Source organism: Carassius auratus, chromosome 29, assembly GCF_003368295.1.
Source record: "Carassius auratus strain Wakin chromosome 29, ASM336829v1, whole genome shotgun sequence".
In the NCBI taxonomy this organism is placed as follows: Eukaryota; Metazoa; Chordata; class Actinopteri; order Cypriniformes; family Cyprinidae; genus Carassius; species Carassius auratus.
Window position 1 is genome coordinate 19,103,173 of NC_039271.1, and position 21,252 is coordinate 19,124,424.

At 37.2% G+C, this 21,252-nt stretch overlaps 2 protein-coding genes across 2 annotated transcripts in view; one reads left to right on the forward strand and one right to left on the reverse strand.

Moving 5' to 3' along the window:
• The window catches only part of LOC113048287 (signal peptide, CUB and EGF-like domain-containing protein 1), a 57,264-nt gene extending 44,935 nt beyond the window's left edge, over nucleotides 1-12,329 (reverse strand). Inside the window, 3 exon segments of the mRNA XM_026210006.1 lie at nucleotides 3,490-3,615; nucleotides 10,362-10,484; nucleotides 12,130-12,329. Coding sequence (XP_026065791.1) covers nucleotides 3,490-3,615; nucleotides 10,362-10,484; nucleotides 12,130-12,217 — 337 coding nt within the window. The 5' untranslated portion in view covers nucleotides 12,218-12,329.
• Nucleotides 12,330-13,525: 1,196 nt separating this feature from the next.
• On the forward strand, nucleotides 13,526-20,344 carry LOC113048286 (sorting and assembly machinery component 50 homolog B). Its single transcript, XM_026210005.1, has 15 exons — nucleotides 13,526-13,686; nucleotides 13,893-14,003; nucleotides 14,323-14,424; nucleotides 14,760-14,847; nucleotides 15,192-15,298; nucleotides 15,812-15,942; nucleotides 16,086-16,173; nucleotides 16,904-17,032; nucleotides 17,130-17,201; nucleotides 17,359-17,445; nucleotides 17,617-17,687; nucleotides 18,470-18,537; nucleotides 18,665-18,811; nucleotides 19,246-19,387; nucleotides 19,653-20,344. Exons 1-15 carry the CDS (start codon nucleotides 13,666-13,668, stop codon nucleotides 19,696-19,698), a joined length of 1,410 nt encoding a protein of 469 aa, XP_026065790.1. The 5' UTR covers nucleotides 13,526-13,665; the 3' UTR covers nucleotides 19,699-20,344.
• Nucleotides 20,345-21,252: the final 908 nt, after the last annotated feature.

Consider the following 21,252-nt stretch of genomic DNA (forward strand, 5'->3'; position numbering starts at 1 on the left):
CAGTATTGTTCCAGGAAAGGATGTGCATGACCAGCGGTGCACTTACTGCGACCTGAAAAGTTTAGATGTTTCTAATTTAATTTTCTACCTGTTAGATTGTGTTTTATTTACGTCTACACCTAGATAGCCTTTGATAGCCTAGATAGCCTCTTTTTTTTATCAATAAATGCGTATTAATGTATAGCCTTATGCAACAATTACATATGTAAATTTTAAAAACTTTATATATGACATTACATATTTACATTTTCATGTAACAGCCAGTATTTGTATCTGTAACAAACACAAAATTTTTCCTATCTGCATTCGGATACAACATCGTACAGTTACTTGATAAGACTGTTATGACTTTTTATATATTTTTTCGTAGTTATCACTGAACAAGTATGTCGTGTTAAACTGAAATAATTATTAATTTCTAAAATAATATTTATCATGCAAGCAGAGAGTCATGACAAACGTTGAGTGATCATTTGAACACGACTGAATCCATTCAATGCACACATTTTCAGTACGCAGAACACTTTGAGCGAGTCTTAATGTTAATGAACTTCACTAAACAGATGTTTGTGTTCCGCGCAAACCAGCAAAAGGTAAAGATTCAAACATGTAGGACAAGTAGACAATGTATCCGTACCGAAGCTGATTATTAGCCTGCTCTTGAGAGAGAACTGATTTGGTTTTTGAGAGACTGAGACGCGCAGCGCGGCTGTTTGATTGGTGAGCGCGCTGTGCTTATTCCATTCATTCGTATCATATCGTGGCCTAAGCTTTCAATATTTGCCTTTTAAATATATACAAATAATATAACGTGTAGCTATGATGTATTATTATAGGTAAAATTACTCTTGCAACGCTCTGATTTCTGAGAGATGCACAGAGAGGCGACAACAATGCGGTGTTTGATTTGCGCTTTTTTCACTCATAAAGTTTACATTCATTCACTTCTGGCGCTGATGCCCTGACTCACCTGTTATCTAGCAAACACCAGACTCTGTCAGCTTTAGCCGAGTATTCAGGCAGAATTATTCCTTGAGCGTTATTCGTTTTTTAAGCCATTATCCGTGCCATATTCGGCTTCAGGCACAACCCTAATTATTACATTACATATTTTATTTTTACATGCAACATAGATAAGGTCATATAGTAACAGCTCCACGCAATATTGTAATTCTAAAATTCACGTCGTACTTGCAAACACTTTGTATGCATTATGGTTAATGCATGCTGGAGTAGTCGATTGTTTCCGACAGAGCTCGACTAGTCTATGCAAGCACTAAGTAGCTACAGTATGACAAAAATGTCGCTGTATTTGTGTGCGCATGCCCAGTAGAGCCAAACGTATCCATTCTAGCCTTGCTGCGCGCATTTGTCATATCCCGAGCTTTGCATGTGTCTGTGCACTGTGCCAATTAGGCATAGTCATATACATTTTTGACCACAGATATAATGTCAACAAAAAATTAAGTACATAAAAATTATAAAAGTTCCAAACTTTGTTTGTTTATCCAAGTTTAGCTCCCAGGTCGGACTGGGAGTAAAACCAGTACTCATTACCAGGGCCCCAAAGGAAGAGAGGGCCCTTTGAAAAGTATGAATCTGAAATATATATTTTTTACCTGGATATTTTCATGGGTGGGGGCCATGGGGGCCCATCAGGACTGCCTATGCATAGGGCCCGGGATCTTGTGTAACGCCCCTGTTAGCTTTAACCCTAATTATACACACTTGAACCTAATCAAGCTCTTACTAGACACACTAATCTTCCAGGTGTTTTAAGGCCAGTTGGAGCTAAACTTTTCAGGACATTGGCCATCCAGGATGTAGTTTGGAGACCCCTGTCCTACAGAGTTGTTACTTTGCACATGCTTTTTGATCATTACAAATAATAATGTAAAATGATTTTCTTAGAATAGGAGATATGCTTTCTCTCGCATCACAAACATTATCAGTAGTTAAGTATGTGGTCTTGAAGAGGACCCTTTTTTCTCTCATTTGGACTCGGTCTTGGACTTGGACTCGAAACTTTTGGACTTGGACTTGACTTGGACTCGAACCTCTTTGGACTCGGTCTTGACTCGGTCTCGACTAGTCCTGGACTTGGACTTGACTTGGACTCGACAAAGCCGGACTTGACTACAGCTCTAACTTAAGTATTTCAGTAAATTGGTTGCATGTTATACATTTGTACAATGTCATTTAAATTTTACATATGATATCTACTCTCATCCCTCTAAAGGAGTTTCAGGAGGACCTTCATTTGACATTTCACTGACACTTAAGCTCAGAATCATGCGTTTTTATACCAATTGGATCACACAAATCATTATGAAATTTCCAGCTGGGGTGGGGTCATGGTTTAACTACAAATGTGAAATTTTCATACCAGTCAGACTGCACAAATTCATACAAAACCGCCAACTAGGGAATGGACCTTCATGGTGACGTTTTAATTCATATGTTTTTGTACCAGTCAGATCGTACAAATATCTTTCGGAATTTACAACTAGTGCAATGCGTACAAATTCTCATTACCTGTTCAATTACTATTACCTGACGTCACCACTGTACCACCACAGTTGTTTTGAAAGAGACACGAATTAGAAAAAACCAAAGTTGTAGCAAGTTGGAGGAGGTGCTAAAGTTCTCCGAAGGTCTGAGCCCTGGTGCCATGCTCTGGGATCATCATTATTACATCATCTAATGAAAAATGATGACCTCAGCATCCTGAAACTCAGCTCACAACACATATTTGCTTTGGATTATGAGAGCAGAGAGGAGATGGGATGAGAGTGGCTCAAGTTCTTCATCCAGCTGCTCAGAGGCACATCGTGCTGTCCTCTCTCTCTTTCTCTAGTGACAATGATGTTTGGACTGTAATACGTAGTCACCATGACACCAAAAAGCCACCACACTTCAGGTTGATAAGTCACTTTCAACTAAAGTCACATTCGCACTCACTTAGAGGGGTAACACAGACAGACTCACTCAAAAACACTCACTTTTTAACGAATTCCTGAATCCCCACAGCAATCCAGCAAAACCATGAGACCCGGCCCTAACTCTCCGGGTCATGGAATTTCATCTTTGAACTATTTCAATAAATACGAGATGTCAAAGTTATTAATTTTCTCTGAGCCTTTTCTTCCCTACTTCCGTTTTTAACCGCTAACATAAACATCGGACCTGACTGCTGATTTCTGGGAATTGGACGCGATTGCGCCACTGGTGACATTCGGGTGATATTTTTAAGACATGAAAATAATCGTGAGGTTCCTGTTGGCATGCTCCTGTCACAACAGCAAGGAATACTGGCGCTAGATGTGGCTCCACTGGCCTTTTGCGAGGCCCACGGAGATCACTTGTGGCTGATTTGTTTACATTTGCGCATGGGGTCATAACAGAGGTCGTTGGCCGGGCAAAGAAAGCTCATCTGTAAGTCCATCAGGAGAGGCAACTGAGTGTGTATATTTCTTTCTAGCATCTTACCAAGACAGTTGTGCCCGTCATCTGCCAGCATGAATCCATCATAGCATGTGCACCTGTAGTTCCCAGGGATGTTGATGCAGTCATGAACACATCCGCCATTGTAGTCATTTTCACACTCGTCCATATCTAAAAAAGACAGCACACAAACACACACACACACAAACTGTTGAGTCAGTATAGATCAGACAAATATACCCAAATACAAATTTGAAACCCAGCAATATGAAATAGTTTTTTGGTGCACACTGAAGTTTCATCGGTTAAGACTGCTTCAAAGTCAAATCTTACCTTTGATACAAAGCAGAGGTTAAATAAGGAGGTTTAAGAAGAGCTGGCTTATGCAACAAGCTTTCGTTGCTGCTATGAGTTTGTACAGCAGACACACGTAAATGGGGACGCTTAAATAAACACAATATTTCTCTCTCTTTCACTTGAGAACGTTGAAATCAGATAGACAGCAAGTGTCTGTTCTCTGCCAGACGATGAACGCGGGTATCTGCTTTGTGTTTTGCGCTACCTCAGAGCGTGTGATTTAATAAACCTGGCTGGTGCTCTTGGAGACATACGGCACAAACTAAAAATATCCACATTATTTTCCACAAAAAAAACACTCACAACCCACATTGTGCAACTGCGGCTATGGGGACAGTGAGAACTGCGTTTAAGAATGTTTTGTTTTTCTTTTCTTTGCAGAAACATCAATTCCAAACTGAAAATCTATCCAGACAGTAAAATATTGTGTGTACAGTAACATATACTAGTGCACATACTCATGCCACAAACATAAATCACACACACATGCAGATATACATCAAAATTATGCAGGCGTAAATACTTCACTAGAATTTTATTCGTTGTTTGTTTCTTTTGTCAATCAAAGAGTGTCTGTTTTGGCCTATTGTGAGGAAAAAGGCCATCACAGTAGACAAACCTAGAGCCAACTCATCACAAAAACATCCATAAACACTCCAGAGTAAAACAAAAAGTTCATGTTACACTACCAATTTATCTAGTGAACATATTCCCAAAGAGTACTACATCTACAGGAAGGAAGGGAAAGATTAGAGAAAAGAGAGACAGATGGATGGAGGGAGACCCCTGAAGGTAAATGAGATGGAAACATGACGGATTCAAATATTAAAATTTTGATAATAACACAGTAAATCTCATACGAACATGAAATAATCCACACAGCTGAGTGATTGAGACTCACCGCATCCATCAGTTGCATTATAAAGGCAAAACATCCAACAAGTGTGATTTGAGGTGATAATGTTTTTAGGTGTCTGTGTGTGTGTTTCGACTGTTTGCAAGACTAACAAGGTGCCAGCGAGGGTGTCAGGGGGACGGGGTTGTTAAAGAGGCGAACGGCCAGTTAGCTTCCAGCTGACATACTTCCTGCCTCGGAGCTGTTGTTGATATGAGCCGACAGCTCGGGCTGATGCTTGCTGCGGTTTCCACTGTCTACACGCGCAGATCTCTAATCGAAGGAGAAGTGTTTACGCTCAACATCCCGTCAAGCAGATTTAGCACCTCTGCCAGCACCTCAGCAGGGGTGGAGCCCGCAGGAGGCAACACCTCAACACCCCTATGGTCCAGCATAACACGGCCAAATCCAAACTGCTGAAAAACATGCCATGCAGAGAGCAAAGAAAGAGAGGGCCCTGCAAAAAAGACCTTTTTGACTGACTAGGACAAGAGACAAATGATCACCCCTTGCTAATCAGTTTCTCTGTAAAATGTCCCACTCCTGGTGTTAAGTACAGTTGAGCAAGCAGAAAGCAGTGAAGAAGCGTACAACTTCTATGAACTGAAGCGTGTGCCCTCTTAGATTTTGGAACCACGTTTCATAATTAATATGCATTTTATTATAACCACAAAAAATGCTGGACTTAATTCAGAGATCACTTGTTTAGTAAATCCATTTGAGAGTTAATCATCTATCTCTACTTCTTTCAATATTTAGATTTAACTCTACTTATTTAAGGTTTAACTCTTCCTACTGTATAAGAGGAAGTGTTTCTCTCAGGTCCTATAACTGATCATTTTTAATCACTACTTAATTTTCAATGGTCCTGCGATGCAAAGTATTTTCTTAAAGTATAAATGTTGCATGTAATCTCTCAATTAATACAACACCACAAAAAGTGTACGTACACCATGTTTTTGAAAGATGTCTTGCTCAAGCATAGTAAAAACAGTAATACTGTGAAATTATTCCAATTGTTTTCTATTTTAATATATATATATATATATATATATATATATATATATATATATATATATTTTACATTTAATTTATTCCTGTGATGCAAAGCTGGATTTTTAGCATCTTACTGTTAAGAAACATCTCTTATTATTATAAATGTTGAAAATATTTGTGCTGCTTAATATTTTTATGGCAACTATGATGTAAATTTCTTTCAGGATTATTTTATGAAAATAAAGTTCAAAAGAAGAGCATTTTTTAAATGGAAATCTTTGTAACATCATAAATGTCTTTACTTATAGTTAAATGAATCCTTGCTTTATAAAAGTATTAATTTCTTTAAAAAATATATATTACTGACCAAATATAGAGTATAATAAAAATTAACAAAAGCATTTAAAATGCTGTTTAAAAAAGTTTTCGATTAATTACAGCATGGTTCTCTTCATACCACTCCTCGGAATTTTCACAATTTTAAGCTTTTTAGTGTCTGTGTGTGTGTGTGTATGGTGGCACATAAAGCATTGAAGAGATGGGAAGGGTCAGGGATGAGGGGTGGGCACACTCAGACAGCCAATCAGAGTGCCGACAGCTCTGTGACGAGTCCGCAGACACCAGGCAGACAATGGCCTAGTAATGGGCCGACACCTCCATCTCTCATTCCATTGATCTGTCTCCTCCTCACCACCCACCATCGCCTTTTCTATCGTTTTCTCATTGAATCATACAAACACACATCCAGAAACACAACTACACACACACACTTACTAGGGCGCTTCATCAGCAGCGCTTCATTACCTGACCTCTTTCACAGAAAGAGATAAAAAAGGAATGGAAGGAAAGAGAAAAAGAACGAGGCAGACAAGACAATTCTCTATTTTCACTGACCTAATGCTGAGTCATGTTAAGGCTTTGTTTTATATCTCCATCCCCTGCAAATAAACCCTGGCATCATGGGGGATTTGGGATCTGTGCAGATTCCATTGTGAGCTCAACCAAGTGATGAATCTCATCAATTCATCAATTATTTGCATAATTAACAAACGCCAAAAGGGTAAGGAAAGAAGCGCTATGTCACAACTACATCACTGCACGCTATATAATTCTCCCTTTTGACTCCAAAGCATGTAATGTGTCTAATTTCTTGTTGCTGTGTCATGCTGGTCGGGATGCTCAAACAAACAGAGCAATGTTGGGATAGCACCACAGAGCTACAGTGTTTACAATTTTCAGGAGCATTAAACTACAAATGCTTACTTATAGTTGTCTCTGAATATTAAGCTGGATAGCAAAAAGTATTTTAACACTGGAAAAAGACACACTTCTGACACACATTTTAATTGCATTACGGCATCTAATGTAGCAAATGCCATCAGATGCATTTTAAAGTGTGTGTTTTAATGATGTCCACCAGCACTCAAAATAACATCAGCTACATAAAGTAAAGGAGGTTTACAAATCACATCTTACATTTCTCTTGACTTTACGCTGACAGAAACGAGCAAAAGAAAATTCTTCTGTTCCTATTTTATCGGCTGTCACATTTTCCTAGATTCCTAGATTCAGAATCTATATCTTACATCGCTGACATTCATGGCATCATTCATGATAATACAGAGAAGTAACAGTTACAAACTCATAATTACAAGCAAATTAATCTCAAAACACCTCAAAAACCTCTCACCATCGAAAGGAATGTTTATTTATATTTACTAAAAATTAAAGATTGATCTTACTGTCAATCAAGAGATTCCATCTGATCTCCATTGAATCTCACTGATGTACAGGAGAAAAAACTGAGACATAAACGGATTAGTTCATATGAAAAACACCTGAAAATGTACACACATTCAGGTCATCTATGATATAGATGAATTGTGTTTCATCAGAAAAGATTTGGAGAAATGTAGCATTACTTTACTTGCTCACCAATGGATGCTTTGCAGTGAATGGGTGCCGTCAAAATGAGAGCACATTGTGAAACAAAAATGTGTGTGTTTCTATCTGTAAACTTTTTTTGATTTCAAACTGTCAAAGTAGCCAACTCATCTGAGGGTGAGGGTGATATTCATTTTTTGAGTGAACTTATTAGATTTATTTTTATATTTCTAATGAATAATCTGTAGGTTTTTAATGAGATTTAAAAGGGCAACTTCTGAGCAGTACAAATTTACTCTGGATTGGCATGTTGGTAAATATGAGCACAGGTTGAGAGCTTTTCTGCAATCTTTTCTCAGGAGAAACATCTATAAAAAAACAATGACTTCAGCTAAAATACTACATTTAGCATCTTTTTTGTAAACAAAAAACTTAGATATTAAAGAGATGGGTTATGAATCTCTTCATGATCAACAGGCTTCACCAGAACGTAACAAATACACCGATGTATAGACAAACAAAATGACTGCATTAGAGTGTTAGCAAGTGTTTTCTTCATTTTCTCCAGAGTCAAAAATAAAGGGCTTTAATTAAAGGGTGGTTATAGGGGGTGTTAATGAGCTTTTTCTTCAGACAAAACACCCCCCCCCCCCCAACTTTCCACAATACATCACATTACACTTTAGACGGAATTTCCTCTCAGACAGTATAAGAGCCAAAAAATAGAGGAGAAACATACATGCACGCATTGTTAACATGCTAAGAGCAAAGCAGCCTGGTTGGACTCAGTGAAACTGACAGCCTCATTGCCCTGCAACTGTAGACTCCGGTTTAAAGATGGGAGCGAAAAGCTACTGTAAAGTCCAGAACATTCCCCATGTTTCCTTAGAGAAATAAAAAGAAGTTGTTCTAGCCCACGCTGTCTGGCCTCAGACAGGAGTATCAAGCGCTAACTGAGGAGCAGTCTGGTGCAATGCCGTTTCACATTCACCTAATTCATTAATGCAGTTGAGATTGGGTGTCCAGTGTCATAATAGGTAGAGAGCACATTTCATGCTTTTCCTGAAACACAAGCTCCACACATGTGGGCGAAATGGGAGAGAGAAGCAAAATGAACAATCTAGAATCCACGGATGCCGAACACAGAGTACAATAATAGGAAACAGCAGACAGAGTAACCAAACCGTCCGTCTGCTGTAAAAGTGTCCATCACGTTCAGTCTACAGTACCTCTGATACTCACAAACTCATTTACACCGATGTAGCTCGTACCCTCAATCGCACCGGCTGTAAGTCAGAGAAGTGTCAGTGTGTGCACGTTTGGACAACTGGATGAATTCGAGAACACATCTTTGAATAGAAATTCTTCCTGGGTTCGCTTAACTTGGGTCTATTATACAAATTCTGATTTGGGAAATGAAATATTCTTGATTACAAAACGGATGCAATTTTTTTTGCAATTATCAATCATTGTTTTCCATGTACCTGCTCGGCCAGGAAACAAAACTGTGAAATTATGAGTACTTGAATACAGTACAAAATCTAATTATTTATATTGTATTATATGTAACCTTGGACACAAAACTAGTCTTAAGTCGCTGGGGTATATTTATAGCAATAGCCAAAAAAAAACATTGTATGGGTCAATTTTCTTTTTATTATTAGGATATTAAGTAAAGATCATGTTCCATGAAGATATTTTGTAAATTTCCTACACTAAATATATCAAAACATTTTTGATTAGTAATATGCATTGCTAAGAACTTCATTTGGACAATTTTAAAGGGTATTTTCTTGATTTTTATTTTTCTATTTTATTTTGCACCCTCAGATTCCAGACTTTCAGTTGTATCTCGGCCAAATATTGTCCTATCCTAACAAACCATACATCAATGAAAAGATTATTTATCAGAGAAATGAACTTAATACTTAAGGTTTTGTGGTCCAGGGATACATGTATTGTATAATAGAATTTAAAATATTGAAAATAACAACAATAATAATAATAATTTAAAAAGAATGTTTAAATATAATTACATTTCTTTTAAATTGTTATGCTGATAATATATTTTAAAATGAAAACAAACATTGCTTTGGAAAATATTATTTATATAATTTATTTATATAATGTTTAATAGAATGCCAATATCTATAACATACCTTCTATGAACTCCTTTGAGAAATAAGTGTGTTTATATGTTGTAATACCATGCCGATCTATAATTTATTGAAAAAATATTAACTTAGAGAATTACTTTAAGGAGATCTTATTTGTGATTTTTATTTTCTAATTTATAGTCAATATAGTTAAACAATTAAGGTGTTATAGCATCTGAGACAATGCTCATAGATAAATGAAATTGCCAATCTCAGAGAGATCTCTGTGATTGGCAACTTGTCAAATATGAGCACAGGTTGAGAACTTTTCAGAACTTTCTTCCAACATTTATCGGAGCATGCATGTCCATTACCTGCTTAACAGATCTATGCATATAGTGATGAGATATTCATTTGTCTAGGAGTGTTTCAGTGACTCTGTCTGTGTTGGCTCCAGCTATGCTGTGCTCTCAAGCAGAACGGGAGAGCGAAGTGTAAAGACTGGAGCAGGTTTTGCCCTTCCAGCACCTCTCACCCTCACACTGCACTTCCTACACACTAATTAAGACCCACAGCAGGAGCTAGAGAACAGCTGGATGATCTGACTGAGAGTGTGTGTGAGAAACAGCAAGAGACGGGGCACAGGGACGGAATGAGCAAACGGAGGGAGAGAGATCCGTCTTCCTCACCTTCGCAGTGCTTGCCATCTCCCTTGTATCCAGTCTTGCAGATGCACTTGAAGGACTTTGGAGTGTTTTGGCAGAGAGCATCGATGTGACAGTCGTCTGTGGATTCAGAGCACTCATCAGCATCTGTGGAGTAATCACATGGGATAAGATTTAGCTAAATGATTGTTACACATCTCAGATCTGAAAAGATTACAGTGTCACGATAGTGTCACAGAAATTGCATTTTTTTTTTTTTGGTTTAATAGATAACATTTTCAGGCAGCTATAAAGATATGAGTTAAACGTCAGTCTCTAAAAACATTACAACCTTACTGTTTAAATGAGATAATTTTTATAAATCTTTGTCCATCCATATATTTTACAAACCAAAAACGTTCAAACTGAAGAGCCAGAATGAGTTCCAGAAGCACCTAAGTGTAGCACATCACATCAATATACCCAAAGACAAATTAGTCAAAGTGAATTAAATAAGCATTGTGTTTTACAAAAATCTATGTTTTTATGTGTCTCTGTGGTGTGCTAAAGGTTACTCTCTGTCACTGATCTGTGAGCAGATTGCTTTTTCTGGTGAAGCTGAACAGAACAGAAAATAACAAAATGACCAAATCTACTCCGACAGGACAAGAACAGTGTGGAAAAAAGAGATTTAACTTTTCAGCCAAGAAAAAACAATAGAGTGTCCAACAAAGTGATATACTGATTCACCTAAACAGCAGAAATTATGCTCACTCATGCTCCAAATACAGAAATGAATGAATGAATGAATGAGCAGACACCTGGAAAGCTCATATAGAAAAAAATAGTCTTTTTGAGGAGGTAAATGAGGTGGTTTGTTTGGATATTGATGTGTAGCCTCGCCAGTGTCACACAACCCTCAACTTCTTCTCTGGCTTTTCTTCCTTTGTAAGACCTAAACTGAGTGTTTCTTAAAACTTTACGCAAACTGAGCAGCTTGTGCGCAACGGTGTGCTTTTATCCAACATCCAAACCATGAATAAATACACATGCACAGAGACAAAACAGAGTACTGTTTGTGCATTTCGTAATTTAATTTCATAATATAATATCTATTTGAAAAACATCAAACCATAAAAAGCCAAAACTCGACTGTGCGGAATCGTCATAACATTTGGAGATGAGTTGGGCTATTCATCTCCGTATATTGCAGAAGCATGTGTTCTACCTAAAATACACACATGAAAACGTAAATTACCATACAATCTTCAGTAGTGACGTGGTAAAAAAAGAAAAAAAAAGAACAAACACTCTGTTTTTATTGTTTGTCTCATTATTGACTTTTCCAGGCATTCATTGTGGAGAGACACAATGCGTATTGATGGTAGTGGAGGAGTAAGGGGTCGATAAGCCACCCGAAATGACCCTATTAGGGGGTGGCCCGTGGGAGTCCGAAGAGACCCCGGCAAAAGCTCTCCTTAAGAAATATCACTCGTAAAACTGCGTAATCAAGACGGACGCGTTCATGTATGCATATACCTTATTCTGTATGCATTTCGAGTTATGTCAGTAATGAGATGGATTTGAAAATTTTTTTATTTTGTTTTATTATTATTGAATAAAGTATGACTAAATTATTATTCTAGATAAATGCAATTTCATGCTTAATAATGGCTACATAATCATGTTTTGCAATTACATGGAAATCATGTGCAAAAAAAAAAAACCTTCCAACCAATGACTATCTCTGGTGTTAAAAGTTTCACCAAATAAATGATGTGAAAGATACAGGAAAGGACAGAGGAACACTTACCTGCGTCTTCAACATTTCCCATGATATCTAAAGTGTTTATGAGGAGGAGAAACAAACAGACGTCCCAGGAGAAGCAGGCAGGACCCATGGTTTGAGGCTGTGAGTGAATGGACTTCTCCAGTTGTGCGTTTCTTTGATAAGAAGCGTGTCTGCTGCTGCTGGCAGAGAGAGCAGGAGAGCTCGAGCCTCGAGACGCCTGCTGATTGGTCTGCGCACTTTTGAGGAGGAGATGGGAGGTGGAAGGAAGGGGGCAGAGAGGGAGAGAGCTCAGATAGATAGATAGATAGATAGATAGATAGATAGATAGATAGATAGATAGATAGATAGATAGATAGATAGATAGATATAACACACATGATGTCATTATTTATCTAGATTTAATCTACATTTTAGAATTTGCAATAATTCGCTGTTCTGGTTTGGTGCGTTCTATTCCTGCCAAGAGTAAAAATGTGTTTAAATCAATACGTTCCTGATATCTATAGCATTTCCCAGAAATAATTTACTCTTAAATGTTAAATTGCCATTTTAAAACAGGCCTACTGAAAGTGCTTCTCAGTTTGGATTAACCTAATCATGAAAAAAGATTCTCCCAACTTTGCTTCTGTAAAAGTAGCGACTCAAAGTCATGTTAATTAATAAAAATACCGATCACTAGAGGGGTTATACTGCCTCCTGCCGGAGAAATGGAGGGACGTTATTACAAAAAGCACTGTGGTTGTGCCATGGCAATTTAACGGATGATTTTAAAAATATAATTAATTGTATAGAGGTTGCATTTATCATTCAAAGAGAGCCATTTCTAGAGTTAATAAAAACTAAAACAAATATTTTCTCATTATAGATTTCTGTGACTTAAAAGATTATACTAACAATTCGATTATTATATTAATGATTAAATAGTAAACTAATTACATTATTTTTCCAGACCTGTAAATCGCTAATTCCCTGATAATTCCAGGTTTTCAATGACCATAAAAACATTTTATATACCACGGAACTTTAATGATAAGCATATATACTTTGGTATACCGACCTTAAAAAAATTAAAGTAACACAAAACAAAACAAAACAAACAAAATTTAATATTAATGAGCCTTTTAAAGTGAGAAATAATATTTTGTAGTTGACCTGAGTAACACCGAAACGAAATCTTTGACGAATTATCAGCAAATTGACTGAGTCCTTCTAGCTGTGACATAACTATCTCTGAGGGTCTGAATACACAGTTCTAAACTACCACACGTGTCTTCTTCACAAGTAAATCCTGTGTCTAAAACGCCAAGTATTGTGACAAATGCGAGAACGCGCGCAACGCCAATGCACGTACAGCGGGCGCACACAACATGACCCCGCCCACTGTTTGTGACGTCACGTCATCCTAGCCAATCGCCGTCCTTGGTCTGCCAATCATTTGCGTGTCATGGCGTCCTCCTTGACGGGGGTTGGGTTCACTGCTTCATATTAGTGTGATATTTTACATTCCCACGATCAGCTGAGCGGCTTCAATAAGTGTAGGATTTTATTGCACCAGCAATGGGGACTGTGCACGCACGGGTAAATGTTTTCTTAAAACTTCGAGGTGAAATATGCTTGTTTTGTCTGTGACCTCTTGTGTTCACAATTACTGTGCTGCTTTATTTATTTCTTTGCGTGTTGTTGTATTGTCAGAGGAAGCTATCCAATGTGTCTTTGTGCACTAGCCATCGGATATGGCTGTATAAGTCTGCAAAATAATCAAACTTGTCCGGTTTCTTTTGTAGAGTATGGATTCTTACCCCATGAATGGGCGAGACCTGGGCGTCAACCCAGATGATTTGGAAGTGATGGACGCGGTGCAAGAAACTAAACAAGAGGTTTTAGAAAACAAAGATGTAGGTTGTTTTAAACTGCTACTGACTTCTTTTTAAAATCGTTTTATATTCATTAAAATGGGACTACATGTCATATGCATATATCATGGTTATACCATGAAAATGTCATGGTAAGGATAAGACTGTACCACCATTAAAATAAGTACCATACTATATTAATAGTATCTGATGCTAAAACCATTGGATTTCAAATAAGTATCTGCATAATATTTCAAGGTACTTCCAATAATAATATGGTACATGTCCAAAATCATGGTATTACTGTTGTGCCATGTGTAAAATCTGCAGTCTCACACTGACATCTCTGACTGTTCTCTAGGTTGTTGTACAGCATGTCAACATTGAAGGCATGGGCAGAACTAAAGAGGATTACCTGGGCTATGAAATCTCTGATGTCTTCACTGCCAGGAACCTGGTTGAAGTAAGTGAGCTGTCAAGGTCAAAGTGTTTGGACTGCTTCAGTTATTATGAAGTCATCCAGTTTGGCTGACTAACAGAAGGGTTTATTACACCTCGTAAATTTTGTGACACAATTGTCAATGGACAGTGCACATTTTTTGTCATTTTATAATTTGGATAAATTGTGAATATCATTTTGCTTTGGAGAAAGCATCTGCTAAATTAATAAATGTAATATTTACATACATTTTATTGACAATATCAGCATTATATTGGACAAAGATATTAGCCATTCAAAACCCCCAATTGTTCGATCACTAATTATGAAATAAGGTAACAAGCTCAGTGTTTTCGCAGGTGATGAGAAAATCCCACGAGGCCAGACAGAGGTTGCTCCGTCTAGGCATATTCAAAGAAGTGGAGGTAGTGATTGATGTTTCAGAAGGTACTATAACATCTTAAAGCTTGATTCAGTTATAGACAGTTCAATGGAAAGTGTCCAGTTTTTCAGGACTGAGCCGCTGTCTAGCCCTGCCTTTAGCGTATTAACCTACATTAACTCATTTGCATACTCATAAAGAAAGGTAGACCATTGGGTCTAAAGGTCGACCTTTTTATTGTCAGTATTAGATCTCTAGCATATAATATATATATAGTAAAGTAGAGTTCAAGTTTAGAAATTAAACCCCGGCTTTATAATAAATATATTTACAAGATTTTTCTGTTAACTTAATTGAAAGAGCATTATGCATTAACATTCAGCTCCGATGTTGTTTGTACAATGTTTAGGAGCAGACGCGCTGCCAAATGGACTTGATGTTACATTTGAGGTGACTGAGCTTAAACGACTTACTGGCAGTTATAATACCTTGGTTGGAAACAATGAAGGCAGTATGGTAAGAACCATAATACACACATATATTTGCTTTATATTCTACCCTTTCCATGTTGCCTTGTCAACTAACAGATCATTTTAAGTTAGAGCACTGAAATTTTTAAACTGAAATTAAATGAATGCTGTGTAGAAATATAAAAAATAAATAAATAACCAACAACAGCACATAACATAATTACTTAAGTTCAAATAAAATAAAATGAGAACTGGAAATACAAGAATAAAAGCTCATTTAAAATATGAATACATAGTAATATAACAGTATATAATTACTACTAAAACATCTCTGTTTAAGACAATGTTAATCTCAAATAATACATCCATTCATACTATGAATAGGAAAGTGAATATTTAATATGAATAATAATAGTAAAAATATAATATATATGATTTATAATAACATTTTCAGTCAGTATGGAGTATTGTTTTATGATCACCGTCTTAGATTTTTGATGTGTAGCTTCTGCATAATATGTCATTGTGTTACTGCATTTGTGTGTTTGTTCCTCTAAAGGTCTTGGGCATTAAGCTTCCAAACATGCTTGGCCGAGGAGAGAAGCTCACCTTTCAGTTTTCTTATGGAACTAAGGAGACATCATATGGCCTTTCCTTCTTCAAACCACAGTCGGGATACTATGAACGCAAGTATGATTTCTGTAAAAAACATTAAACCGAAGTGTGCAATCATTTTCTATGTTAAGATGCTATTACACTCTTCAGCTTTAACTATAAACATAACAGTGATGTTGAATAGATATTAAACAACTTACCTTCTTTGCTTTGTGTAGCTTCGCTCTAAACCTGTACAAAGTCACTGGACAGTTCCCATGGAGCTCTCTAAAAGAGACGGACCGGGGAGTTTCTACAGAGCTTAATGTAAGATATATAAAAAACATTTTTACTCTCCCTCAGGCAATCGAAGATGTAATTAAGTTTGCTTTCTTCATCATAAAAGGTTTGGAATGATTTGTCAATACATCACTGTCTCACCAATGGATCCTCTGCAGTGAATGGGTGCCGTCTGAATGAGAGTCCAAAAAGGTGATAAATACATAACCATAATCCACACGACTCCAGTCCAACAATTAACATCTTGTAAAGTGAAAAGATGCGTGTTTGTCAGAAACAGATCCATTGTTAAGGTGCTTTAACTTTAAACCATTGCTTTTGCCCAAAATGCGATTCCATAATCCATAATAACACTTTCACCAGTGAAAAAGTCCATTCTGTGTTGTTCTTTTGCATTCAGATCCACCAACATATTCGTTTTTAACTGTTTTCACTTGAAAATGCTGTTTTATCTGAGCATATTTCTCTCCTGATTCAGACAAGATTGCTTTTTCACTGACAATGCACTTTTTACTTCACAAAATGTTAAGTGATGTACTGGAGTAGTGTGGATTACGGTGATGTTCTTATCAGTTGTTTTGGACTTTCATTCTGACGGCACCCATTCACTACAAAGGATCCATTGGTGAACAAGTGATGTAATACTAAATTTTTCTAAACATGATCTGAAGAAACCAACTCAACTACATCTTGGATGACCCGAAGGTGAATACATTTTCATGTAATGTAAGATTTAAAGATGTTATATGTCTTGCAGTTCCCTCTGTGGATGACGGATCACACTCTGAAATGGGAGGGCGTGTGGCGTGAACTGGGATGTCTGGCCCGCAGCGCCTCCTTTGCTGTGAGAGAGGAGAGCGGCCACACTCTTAAATCTGCTCTTTCTGTAAGATTCTCCCCGCTGCCTTAATCCCAAGTGTTTTGGCTCCTTGGGTTTAGACTAATGGCTGATTTCACGGATTTCTTGTCTTGTTTCACACTAGCACACCATGGTAATAGACACCAGGAACTCTGCCATCTTGCCCCGAAGAGGTGCCTTACTGCGGATCAACCAGGTGTGTGGACTCGAACATCAGCTCAGGACAACAAGCTGTTTTGTTTTTATTTTCTCACCATTACTTTTGCCTCACAATGTCCATCATTGATTAAAACTGCCTGGGGAAGGTTTGGCGTCACTGTTAAACAATAGTTGTGTTTGCTCTGTTGGTTTAGGAGCTGGCAGGATACACCGGCGGAGACGCCAGCTTTCTCAAAGAGGACATTGAGCTACAGCTTAACAAACAATTTATCTGGGGATCAGTGAGTAGTCTTGATTCATTTATATTGTTATAGATTATTCTGGTCTTAACCGTGTCTGTCATGCTTTAACTGCCTTAGGAAGACTGCCATTGATATAAAAGTCTGTCTTTAAAGGATATTTGTGGTATTTGGACATTGAAATTAAGTAGGTCTAATGAATTTCTCTGTTAGGTGTTATCTGGATCTTTATGGGGAGGGATGATCTATCCTCTTGGGGGTCAGCCTACCTCCATTGCTGACAGGTGTGCATTTGTTTGCTTGCTTTTAAATGGATGCGCCATTATTTTTTTGAAAGGCTTTATTATTATACAGACTTATAATTATGTCTCATGTTGTGCTAAAGTAATTTTTACCCAGAAAGTGCTAGTTAAAGTTATCACATTGGACTAATACTTACTTTGCTCACACAGGGTATAGCAATTTCCTTGTTTAAAAAGTTCTCATTATGCTATCACCAAATATTGGATTCAAATCTTTTTTCACTTAGCACAGGTTTTGCATTGTATGCCTCATTGATCTGAGCTCATGTGCCTCAGTTTTTGAGAGAGCACTGCAAGAATAACCTGCAAATAATGCTTTTTTTTTTTTTTTTTACTCAAAAAGTGAGGTGCATAAGCTCAGATCAATGAGGCCTATGACCAATCAGTTAAAAAAAGAAATATATAACCTGTGCCAACTGAAAGAAAACAAGTTGACAAAAAGATTCAATCTAAGATTTGGTGATAATGTAGCATAATAAGACATTTACAAGCTATTTTTAAAAGGCACATCATTTTCGAATGGGAACACCATTTTTGGTAGAATAAAAGCCATGTTGTATCAACACAGATCTAAAGAAAACATTTCAGAATGAAAAGATCACTCTGTGCTCAATTAAAAAGCAATTCATCAAGGACATACAAGCAATTTTGCTAATTTAGACACTGAATCCCTTCAATCCTCGCCTTCTCAAAGACATGTTAGCCAGCCCTGAACATGTTCATACCGTTGTACAAATTACATTGTTCATGTGGTTATATGTCAGGTTCTACCTGGGCGGCCCAACCAGTGTGAGAGGTTTCGGCATGTACAGTATAGGCCCTCAGAGTGAAGGTAAAAGTGTATTTCAAAAAAGAAAATCTGAATATACAGCATATATTTTTATAATTTTGTAAAAAAAAAAAAAAAAATCTTAATTATAGTTGTCTTAATGGTTGTTTTGATATCTATACCTGATCAGGTGATTATCTGGGTGGGGAAGCATATTGGGCTGGTGGGCTTCATCTCTACACACCCCTCCCCTTCCGCTCGAACAAGGGCGGCCTGGCTGACCTCTTCAGAACACACTTCTTCCTTAATGCTGGAAACCTTTGCAACCTCAACTACGGTTAGTAGTCATTTATTGAAATCATCATTTCATTATTTTTAATTAATTTAAATAATTAAAAATAAATTACTAAAACATACAGTATGTAGACATATGAAAAAACATAAAAAAATACTACGGTAATACTATAATTAAAATGGAAAATACAAAAATAAGTGCAAATTCAAAAGTATTGATTAAAAACTATAATAATATCTCAATGATACTAAAAATAACACTAGTCTTTAGATCTTGACTGAATAAGTGTATGCCCTGAAGCCTTTTGTCCACACGGTGACGCTGTTGTTAAAGTGAAACTTTAGTATTGCACTTTCAGTTTAGTGACAACAGTGAAGTATTATGTGGTATAAATCAAAGACATTTTGCATGTTTAAATGAGCCGTTCTTTCATTTACAGTAGTGTTAGCTTGACATTATGCATCATGTTTGTGTAGGAGAGGGACCATACGCACATCTGCAGAAGCTAGCAGAGTGTATCCGCTGGTCGTACGGTGCAGGAATAATTCTACGACTGGGAAGCATTGCTAGGCTTGAACTAAATTACTGCTTTCCAATGAGTGTTCAAAGCGGAGACAGGTACATACACATCCACTCAATCACTGCCAAGAAAAAGGCAGTTTTGAATTGTTAATAAAGATGAGTCATTTTTATTTTATTTTTGTAGACAGCTCACTAATTTTCTATCTTTACTCTGATGTTTTGACTTAAACAGTGATGGCCTTGACAAAAAAACTGTTTGTTCTGCTTTCAATTGACTTGTGGGTTTTCTGTCCAACCTTTAATATCCAAAGCAATGCAACCAGTGATTTAAATCATAAATGACCTTTTTGATCCCTGACAGGATATGTGACGGTGTGCAGTTTGGAGCTGGCATCCGTTTCCTGTGATCTCCCAAACTGAAAGCAGGGGTTTGCGGGATAGCGATTTTTGGATTTTGAACTGAGGGATCCCTCCTGCATGCAGTCTCTGAGGATGCACTCCGTTTTTGTACCTGTAAGACAAAAACATACTTGGTTTTCCTGCATACCTCTCACTGTTTGAATAAGAGTCCAGGATTTAGTGAAACAAAAAATGAAACCTTTTCTAGGTGCTAAAATAGTTAGGCTATTACAATTGTTTCCAATGAGGAGAGCTTTAGAGATTCAAGCTGTTAAAGCATAGATTTAATTCAAATGCACACCACGCTAATATGTGCTTTGTTTTTAGCAGTCCTTGCTATGCCAATGAAACACTGAATTATAGGAATGAAGAATTGATTATTTAATGATGCATTTATCCATTTGTAGCCATTTGATTTAAACAAAGCACATTTTCTCAGTCAGTTGTCTCCTCTAATGCCAAACTAGATAAATGAATTGATTTAACCTGACCTCAGTAAATGAGCAGGGAGTTGAGTTTCTTCCAGCCATAAATCCCCTTTGTGAGATCCACCAGCAGTGCTTTATTATTAGGACACTTTTTATTATTGTCTGAATGTCTGACCTTTAAAGTTATCTTTATAGTGCACAAAAAATAAACATTTTGGTTCCCTAATGTATTTGTTCTTATTTTGTGATCATTTAAAACAATATATCACATTAAATGGTTGAAATTAAATTGTCAAATTTACATGGCAATGGTGTACGGTACAGACCAAAAGTTTGGACACACCTTCTCATTCAAAGAGTTTTCTTTATTTTCATTACTATGAAAGTTGTAGAGTCACACTGAAGGCATCAAGGGCTATTTGAGCAAGAAGGAGAGTGATGGGGTGCTGCGCCAGATGACCTGGCCTCCACAGTCACCGGACCTGAACACAGTCGAGATGGTTTAGGGGTGAGCTGGACCGCAGACAGAAAGGCAAAAGGGCCAACAAGTGCTAAGCATCTCTCGGGGAACTCCTTCAAGACTGTTGAAAGACCATTTCAGGTGACTACCTCTTGAAGCTCATCAAGAGAATGCCAAGAGTGTGCAAAGCAGGAATCAAAGCAAAAGGTGGCTACTTTGAAGATCCTAGAATATGACATATTTTCTGTTGTTTCACACTTTTTTGTTATGTATATAATTCCATATATAATTCCACATGTGTTCATTCATAGTTTTGATGCCTTCAGTGTGAATCTACCATTTTCATAGTCATGAAAATAAAGAAAACTCTATGAATGAGAAGGTGTGTCCAAACTTTTGGTCTGTACTGTACATGAACCACTAATTAAAAGAAATTTACAGAATCTTCTAGAAACCTCACAGCATGAATAACACACACACACACATATCAGAGCTGTTTTCCTATCTGTCAAGGGTAACTAGCAGATAATATACAGCTTGATATCTGTCATGGAAAAGTAAACAGAAATGTGTCTGAACCATTTGCAAGATTCCTCCAATGCCAAAAAACTGACCTTGAGGTAAGGACCAAACACACACTCCCTGTTCTAACAGTAAAGCACTCTGATATGTTC

Coding starts and splice junctions, on each gene's coding strand:
- LOC113048286 (XM_026210005.1), top strand. CDS start 13,666: ATGGGGACTGTGCACGCACGG. Junction 15,299..15,811: donor GAAACAATGAAGGCAGTATG/GTAAGAACCATA, acceptor GTTCCTCTAAAG/GTCTTGGGCATTAAGCTTCC. Junction 15,943..16,085: donor TCGGGATACTATGAACGCAA/GTATGATTTCTG, acceptor TGCTTTGTGTAG/CTTCGCTCTAAACCTGTACA.